Below are 9591 nucleotides of genomic sequence, written 5' to 3' on the forward strand. Positions count from 1 at the left end.
TGTTAATGGGTATCCACAGAAAGATCCGTCCATACCAGGAATGTTTCACATTGTCATCTACTTATCGAATACAATTAATTTTTTTTTAATTCTTCAGACATTCAAGAATTTGATTTTAGGGCAGTTTTACAGTCCTATTCATAGTCATTGTTCTTGCACTCTTGCCTTTCTCATTTTCATCGTGAAAGTCCTGCTTCCTTTTTTTATAGTGGCTCTGCTATTCCCTAGATTTGAACACAACATATCTGTAAGTAAGAAATTGCTCAAAATTTCTGTTTACAAAAGACTTCCTGTTACAAATCTAATACAGAGAACACCTTCAATTAACAACTGACACCAAATTCTGTTAGATTTACTGTTAGCACATTGTGACTGCTGATATTGCACCCATTAGTCTGCTAAGAGTGATGGTTAATAAATAGACTAAAGAAACTAGGAATGAAATATGTGATATAATAATCTGTTTCTAAATCACTGGGTACTTCTGGAGCCAAAAATAGACTTGAATAGCTTTAGAAAATTAAGAAACTTTTTTATCTGGTAAATAAATTTACTTCCACCGAGCAGCAGTTGATGATTTGATGTTATGTCAGTAGTTGATCTACTGATCTATGGATTTGTGGTGGTTAGAAATAGCTTTGCTGTAAAGATGTGGTCAGTGGTGCAATGAGTTTTTGTTTTTTGAGGGTGGATTAGTTTGGGGTAAATCTCAGTCAACTTGGAAGTTAAGATCCATGAAAACATCTACTGAACAAGTAAGTGCAGAGAAATATCCAGTGAAACACTGGATCTTTTTTCTAGGACTCATCTCAAAATAATTGTGGTAATGGACATGGATGGATATAACACTCGTAGTTTATTAAGTAGAAATTTTAATATTTTTTCTTAATAATGTTCCTTCATAACCTCTGGACCTTTTTTAAAATCAGCTGTGATACATTCCTAGGTGAAATCCATGCAAAGGTTGCCCTCTAGAGGACATTCTGATTTTTAATTTTTTTTTTTTTTTTTTTTACTATATTGTTGTGGGAGGGGGGATTATTTATTTCTCCTGATCCCATCTTCATTCTGTATTTTTACGCTGCATGTATTTCAGGAGGATGATATGCCAAGATAAAAAGGTACTGAAATATCCTTACTCTTTTGGCCATCATTTGAACTATCTCCATTCATTACACTGTTTGTACTTTTTATCCTGTAGACCGGTTAGAAAAACAACACATAAACAAGAGCAACACTTGGACTGTACCTGCCTGTATTACAACTGGGCTGATATGCTTAACCTACTGAATTGCCACCCCATGATTAAGTGGCCAAGAAGTTCATTTAGAGACTCCACTGACTTCACTAATGTCCTTCCACATTACTAGTGTAACTTCAGTATTTGCATTGTAGCGTAAATTGTTTCATTTGTTTTGCTATGCTGCCTTGATTCATACCTTGAATTTGGCACAGTTTTACCTGGCATTTACTGATGCTTGTAATGGAACAGTGTGGAACAGCTGATGAGCAAAAATAGGACAGAGATACACATGGTTGTTAGATGTGGACATCCATAAGGAAAACAAGTAAATGCAGCAAATTTTTATTAAATATATCTTTCAGTTAACAAACATCCACTATGTACTACTGCACTTCTAAGAAATTTTGTTGTCAACAAACAGATACAAAAGGATCACACTCAGCTCCAGCTTGCTTTCAGTCTTAACCTGCTCCTCAGTCCTGCTTGCTATTGCCAAGTTCAAGTGCTTTTCCTGACTCATTAGTTTCTTGCTGTGGATCTGAACACAGCATCCCAAATTAATTTTTACTTTCATTTGAGGATCAAAAAGAATAAATTCTGCAAAGTTCTTACTTTTCATATTAATTCTGCAAACTTCATTGACTATTCAGTTGCATGTACTTACTTTTTTTACCAGTGGGGGATAGAACAGTTTACAAAATGAGAAAACTGCATGTTCAGAGCCCCATCTTTAGCATCTGAGATTAATCTAGAAACTGACTAAATATAGAAAAATCCTCACAGAATGGTCTTTCTGTAGGGATGCTAGATCATGTCACATATCACTGCTGCAGCTCTAATGCTCCATTTCATGTTACATGTTTTCTTCTGAAGGTTTGCAGAAGTGTTGGCTTTAGAGTGGTATGTGTTTTTTTCTTTCACTCATACTTTTTATCCTGCTTCATCGTGTGATAAAGTTAGAATCTTCTTTGTTGTTTGTTCAGTTTGTTCCTTGCCACAGATAATAAAAGCAGTGCCATATATTGATCGTTACTTTTAAACAGGATCAGGAAGGAAGAGTTCCTGGCAGAGCAAAAAGCGTGATTAAATCAACTCCGCAGTCTACTAATTTCGGCAAAGTCATGGTTAAAAGGTTTAATATGAAGTGAAAAAAAAAAATTAGAAGTACTTTTAAGTGTCCTTCTGAGTATATGTATATATTTTGTACCCCAAACTCTTCCTTTCTGGTTGCCCAATTTTAAAAAGTAACAATTCAAGAAACATTTTAAAACTCCCACATGGTAGTGCATTATAAAGTACAATGGAGAATTAATTTGACAATAATCATATTCTATGTAAATAGGTTTATTTTTCAGTATCAGAGTGGCAAAAATAGAAAGGGAAGTGAAAACTCCGTGGTACCTTACAGGATGCTTGCACTGATGAATTCCATGTAATCAGATTTCACAGCCACTCATGGTAAAATATAGCTGTGATTTGATTTTAATATACCTTGAACTCTTAAGCCTATTTTACATTGAAGGAGTAGAAGGTTCATATATGAAATGTGTCTTTCATATATGAAACGTGAACGGTTTCATCAAACAACTGAGTACCAATCTTAATTGACTTGCATATCGCTTTCCTTTTTATTCAGTGCTCATCATTGATTCTATATTTTACAGTCTTCAGCATGGCTATTTTAATTTAAGTAGTCTGAGTTCTGCTACAGTTCTTTTGACTATAAAAGGTACATGTGTGTACACTAGAACTGAGTTCTCCAAAGCTGAATTGGTGTTCTTCATCCAGAGATTGAGCTGTTCCACAATTTAGTCAAGCTATTGCTTTCTAATTGCATCTGTTTGTTGGCAAAATCAGTCTCTGCTGACAGATTGGTGCCATGTACAAAGCCACTGCCTAGCTCTTAAGTGCCTTTTCAGCATTGCTTCCTACAATCAAAAGCCTAATATTTGTCCTAAATATTATTATCTGCAATTTTAAAACTGTCCATACTAAGTGGTATACTGAAAATAAGATGTAATCTATATAGCCTCTTCATTAGAAAACCTAATTGTAATGCAGAATTGTACCACATTCAATTAATATTCTTAGCTATATATTTTGAGTTCTTCTTCTACACACTGTGAAAAAAGTTTAACCACTTGGTTAACATCAAGACATCCGTTTTGCAGGATTGATTCCATTTGACTTATCTTCTGTTTTTCCAGCTTCTGTATCTCCTTGAGCATTTCTTTACCTTTGCCCTGCAAAAAGAAACATCTATTTTACTAAAAGATATACAGAGTATGTAGTGATCACCCTAACATAATTCTGTTCTACTGTCTTTATTTTAATCTTCTAAGAGTTTCCAGGGTGCACACTTGTGTTGGTACAAGTCAGCACCCTGACAGGTTTTCTTAGGTATCTTTCCTAATATCTAGCACTCACTTCATTTCCCTACACTTTTCTGATAGATTGAAAATAAAATTAAAGCTGCTTCAGATATTTATGTTAAGAACACATATCCATAAATAGGAGAGATGCTACTGTTCAAAGTAAGCAACTCCTTTCCTCCTTCACCTCTGTGTCCAGCTATCTTGGTCATCTGGTTTCCTTTCCTGTCCATACCAAGCAATTTCCTCTTTATCCCCCTTAACCCTAATGGTCAAGCGTTTCCCCCTTATCTGACTGGTGGAGGACTCTGTAGTGGACAGCTTTTTAAAGGTGAGCCGTGCAGATACTTTCCTGAGCCTCAGCCTGGGAGTACAGCATAGTACTGGCTGCAATTTTCAGAGTTGGAAACATATGCCTGCTAGATGCCAACACAAGGGGCTTCTGGGGCACTGCACTGTTCTTTGCCATCCATCAAAGGGCATTAAATGGCATTGCAATAGCAAAATGTGAGCAAGGAGCTTATATAAACCACCTGCTTGCGTTGAAATCTAATTTAATCAACGTACCTCGTTAGTTTCCTCGTTAGTTTCCATAACTACAGCAGCATTTTCATGTTTTTTATAGAGCTCATGTCTTCGATCTGGCTTACTCTGGAAACGTGGCTGCTTCTTAACTGGATCATCAGGACCAAATGTAGGGGATGTAGTTTTTAATAACTGAGTAATATTGGGCACAAAAATGAAAGGCTTGAATACAGACCTAGAAAGAGAAAATAGAACAGAGATCCTTTACTGACTCAGTTTTGTTGAAATTGTTGAGTCAGTATTTTCTCCCATTCTTCTACTTCCTTCTTTCAAAAAGGAATTATTTAAAAAAGAAAAACTAACTTATATTTAAGTCAGTGTTGCAGCAGTATTTCAGTAAGTAGGTTGTACAGAGCATTAAGGTACGTAGTGTACATTATGTTCCTCCTATATTTAATTCTGCTTTTTTTGGGGGGGGGAGGGGAACATGCAAAAAGGAATATAATTAGACAAATTGCAGCACTTTTTCATTTAGATATTTGCAATTTTTTATCCTATTTACTTGCTGCTATATCACCTTGCTGGATCTGGAGTTCCAGTAAAGTAGTGAATACAGGGCAGATTAGGCTGCTGAGGCAGTACAGACACCATGCTGCCAGTTGTCATAAATCCACCTTCCATGTTAATGCCACTCTCTTTGTCACGAAGAATTTCCATCATTATTTCAGAAGTGATAGATCCTATTTAAAATACAATACAATTATTTAGACACAGAGCTAACCTATAATACCAACTAAATGGCATGTTCACTACAACTGGCTGCTTTTTCCTTTAATATGCAATGCCAGTTTTAGTTTGTGTTGGCAGGAAAAAAAATCATCCTAATGGTACACCTTAATAGCTAATACACATATAAATGTTACTGTTTTCCCCAAAGTATTTATTTCAAAGAGTGGGTGATAATGCGCTATAACATGACTTAAAAAGGGTGGGGGACAAAAAAAAATATTATTTCTGAGAAAGGTAAATTACATATGACTAGCAAATGGTCATTCACATAGTAACTTTTCAGATGAAAATTAATAGCTTGGATTAAATGCTGAACTCTGAGCACTGTGTGGAAGTTAAGATAAATCATTACAATACTGTTTGGTATTTGAACAGAGTTAATACCACTGTGTTGCTTTGAAAATATAAAAATAATAACCACTATGTGTGGATTTTGTGTGAAACTTTGAAAATGAAACACCAAGACTGTCACTTTTTTTTTGGATTTGGTTTTTGTTTTTTTGGTGGATTTTTTTTTTAACGTATTTTCATCCTCTGACCTTAAAAAGCACTTAGGCTTCAAGTTGACAATCAAAAGGATGCACTGGAGTAACATGTTCTATACTCAGAATCAACAGAAACTAAAGCAGTCCATCCATTTGTAAAGAAGTCTTCATCAGCAGCCTGTGTGGGGTAGAGTGTCCTCTTGCTTCTAAGTCAGATGTCTCCAATACTATTTTTTCATACATAATCCAAATTGCCTGTAGACAGGCATGCAGCACTACATTTCAGCAAGGAGACACTTTTAAGTATTCCTACAGCTGCCTGGGAAAGTCGGAGAATTAAAGAAATCAGCAAGCTACACAAATCAAAGAAATTAAAAGAAGCAATGGTCAGTTCGTCAACTGCAGCTTGGCAACCTGTCCAGCAGGAAAGAAGGTACTGCACATCTTCCACTAGACTTTATTATTATTTTGTATGACTGAAATACATTCCCTATTTTTTGAAATAAAATTAATATTTATCTAAAAATGGTCTTCACATGGTAGGCAGCCTGCAAAAAACCCACAACTGTAATGCCACCGAGTGAAGAAAACGGGGAAAGGTAGATGAAGAAACCAGTGATTTTACTGATGCTGTAAATCAAATAGCTTTTAGTTAGGGCATCTATTTAAAATAAATCTAAACAAAGTGAGCCATATGAGGCTGATAACCTGAACACCTAGTGGGATTTTTCAAATGGCTCAGGTAAATGCCTGAAAATGGGGATTTAGAATGAAAACACAGATAGAATCTCAGCATTGTTATAACACAAGTAAATACAGGTATTATGAAAATGCTTTCAGTATTCAGAACCTGCAATTCCCAAAATGAATGCAGGATTTACATGATCACTACAGCAAAATTGCAAAAGGTAATTCACTCTGATGCATTAACTAAATGCTAAACCTGGTCTGGCAGAGTTCAGCTAAATAAGTAAGAAAGAAACGAAGAGTTGCAGTGTAATCTTGGTTCAGATTAATTCCTTCAACTGAGCAAGTGAATACAGATGCAATTAGGAGAGAACAGCTTCTATCTCTAAAGGTCTGAAAAATAAGTGAGCAAGTTTAGTGATTAGGAGTACCTGCTTAGAGTAGATTATTTTGTTCTGCTCTTGGTGTATTTTATTAGACTACACAAGGTTAGAGTAGCAGTTACAGTGAAACTACAAAGACTTAAAAACCAATGTCAAAAATAAATGCAACATATGGATCTGAGTGCTGTGCTGTTTTAGGCTATATGAATGGTACCTGACTGAAATTGTTCATAAGATTCTTTGTGGCTGCAAACCACTGTAAGTCTGTTTTAGCCTCTTGTTTTTTTTCCTTAGAAGTAGAGTAATAATATATAGCATATCAAAATGTTTCAGAACAGGTCTTACGCAGTATTTAGTGATATAGTCATAATGTGACCTCTCGGGGTTGTTGCTGTAGCTGTGTGTGTTTGATATTCAACCCTTGTTTTAATTTTTCCTCATCAACAAATTGTCAAAAATTGATAGAAGATTTCAAGTTCAGCACTTCTCCTTTAGGCAAAAAGTTATTCTAGTAAGTTCTGGTAAGTTATTCTAGTAACTTCTCACCAAGTCATGTGAATAATTGCCCACATCAGATGTATAATAATTTATGATTTAAATTAATATAGCTCACTAAATACACTGCTTATCTTAAAAAAGCAATATATAAAAATTATACCTTTATGTTTATTCAGAAGTTTATAGCCTTCACAATATCGGCCTCTGGTTGTGGTCATTCTGGCAGTATCGACATAAGAGTACGTGGCAGCGAAATCAAATTCCTTTTTCCCATCCCACCAGCCATTGGTTTTAGCATATTCCTTCAATTTTGGGTGTTCTCTGTCAATCTTGGTTGTGATGGAGAGCTGGTTGGAAATATTACGTACACCCCCTGTTTGTAAGTTGAGGAAAGAATTGTTTCAATACACAGAATGATTTTTCTTGGGATTTTGTTTACAGTTACTTTACTAAAGCAAATTAGCAATGAGGAGTTTCCTACAAGATGTTTGAGTCCTGTGGTATATTTTTGGCCCTCTTTCCCTAGGTATACGTATCCTTCTGATTGAAATTCCACTGCCACTCAGTTCTGACTCATTTGCTTCTCTTGCCAAAGTTGTACTTTAGGTTCTGTCTTGATTATTCCTATCTTTACATTCTTCCTCTTAAACCTCCAAAGACAAAGCTTGTCCTTCTAAGTCCACTGGAAGAATCAACTTCTTCAGGGCCCAGTACAACAATCCTGTCACCAAATGAAATTGCCACTGATTGCTACCATCTCCAAGACCATACATACTGCTGTCATTCTCATGCTGACCTTTCTGTCCTCTGTATTCCAAGTGCAGGAATGGTTACCTCTGACTCTGAAAAGGCCCCATCACTCAGCTCCTCTGACAAACTGCTCGCCACTCCACATTCACGCCTTAAGAAGCAACTCCTGTTCGCAGGCACGTGTACGTAGCTGGAAGTTAGTTTGATGCCTTAATGAAGTGGTAAATGGAAAGTGGAGAACTGCCAACTGACACTGCATTTGAAATGTTTAAAACAAAGAGCATCATCCATACCTTCTACTTTTTCTGCTGCCCAGTATTTTCCCGATGTCTCCAACACCCATGCTTCCTTTCTGTCAGCTATCAGAAAACTGTTATGGTATGTAAATGTCATGTGGCTCTCCATACAGTTTCCTCCTTGTCCATATTTTTCCAGCAAATCAACTATGACAGTAAGAGCCTTTTCAGCTGTGTCTGCTCTTTCAAGTCCAAGCCTAAAAAAAAAAAAAAAAAAAAGATGTTATCTTTGGAACTATAAACTCTACATACAGCTATTCAGCTTGAGTATTCAAATTGATCTGGAATGCACTTTCTATATGTACCTGATGCTTGTATGATCTAGTAAGAGAAATAAGCAAGTCACTTAAAGGACTTCTTTGAAGTAGGTCCTCTAAGACTTGACATGGGGAAAAACACCAAATGGAAATATAGAAAAGCAGGGAGAAGGCTCCTACAAAATGCCTGCAAGTCCTGTGTGGGTATTGGACTGGGGGGAAACAGTATTGAGAAGAGCTGACTGACTGCTGTATGTTAATGAGAGTTACCCTGACACCCAGTGGGGCAGGCACATGAAGCTGTTGTTATTTACATTGAGAGGTGCAGCTAAGACTGAAACTTAAAAATGTGTGTGTAAGATGGGAGAAATAGAAAATGAGTAGAGGCCCTAGAAAAAGGCTCCAACACTAGTTCCTGAAGTCTACCTGTACTCTTAAAAGAATTGTTTCAGTTTAGTATAAACTTTTATAGAGAGAGAAACATTTGTTAATTTCCTTGACAGATTCTGGTTTAATGCCTGATACCTCTCGTGGGCTCCTGGCAGAGATCTAATGCCTGCTCCAAGAAGTACTTATTTTTAACCATAGCAAGAATAGTGGAAGAAGTGTTCTCTGAAAGCAAAAGCACATATTTCCCCACGTAACTCAAACCAAATGTTTCCACCTTAAATTCCAAATTCGAAATACCATTCACCAGAAAGGCCTGTGCAGACCTTACGAGGTCCATGCCGAGGAGAGCTTCGCTATCGCAGACCTCTTCCCTGCCCCACACGGCTTCGTTCCCGATGCACACGCCGTGCTCGTTGGCTCCCATCTCCGCTCCCCAGAGCCAGGCGGGCCGGCTCAGCACCACGGCGTGGGTCCGCTCCGCCTGCTCGATGGTGATGTAGGTGCACTGCAAGGGGGCAGAGCACACCGCGAGTCACCGGCCAAACCGCGGGCCAAGCACGCAGGTAGCGGGGTGAGAGGGGCGTTTTCGCCGCCTCCCGCAGGACTCGCCTGTCCTCACCTCCAGCGCGGAGCCGGGCGGGTGCGTCGCGGCCGGGAAGTGCACGACCTCCTGCACCTCGTCCGCCGGCCGGTCCGAGTTCTTCCCGAACACCACTCGGCCCCCGGCTGCGGCGGGCGGCAGCGCCACGAAGGTGTCGCAGGAGCGGGGCGACGGCCAGGGCGACATTGTGGCGGCGGCGGCCGCTGAGCGGGCCCGGCGGGGACAGCGGCGGTACCGGTAGGGATAGCGGCGGCACCGGCGGGGACAGCGGCGGTACCGGCGGCGGGGCGGGGCCGGAGGCGCCCACGGAAGACC

General features: G+C 38.6%; 1 protein-coding gene across 1 annotated transcript; it reads right to left on the reverse strand.

The window, feature by feature from the left end:
- Nucleotides 1-1563: 1563 nt before the first annotated feature.
- SCRN3 (secernin 3) lies at nt 1564-9565 on the reverse strand. Its single transcript, XM_027878476.1, has 7 exons — nt 9295-9565; nt 8999-9180; nt 8026-8225; nt 7143-7355; nt 4718-4880; nt 4195-4375; nt 1564-3486 (listed from the first exon to the last, which is right to left on the reverse strand). The coding sequence occupies exons 1-7, from the start codon at nt 9460-9462 to the stop codon at nt 3331-3333; spliced, it is 1263 nt and encodes a 420-aa protein (XP_027734277.1). The 5' UTR covers nt 9463-9565; the 3' UTR covers nt 1564-3330.
- Nucleotides 9566-9591: the final 26 nt, after the last annotated feature.

The sequence above is a fragment of the Empidonax traillii genome, unplaced genomic scaffold, assembly GCF_003031625.1.
Source record: "Empidonax traillii isolate 1590-97213 ecotype Southwest subspecies unplaced genomic scaffold, ASM303162v1 scaffold42:size1813164, whole genome shotgun sequence".
Lineage (NCBI taxonomy): Eukaryota > Metazoa > Chordata > Aves > Passeriformes > Tyrannidae > Empidonax > Empidonax traillii.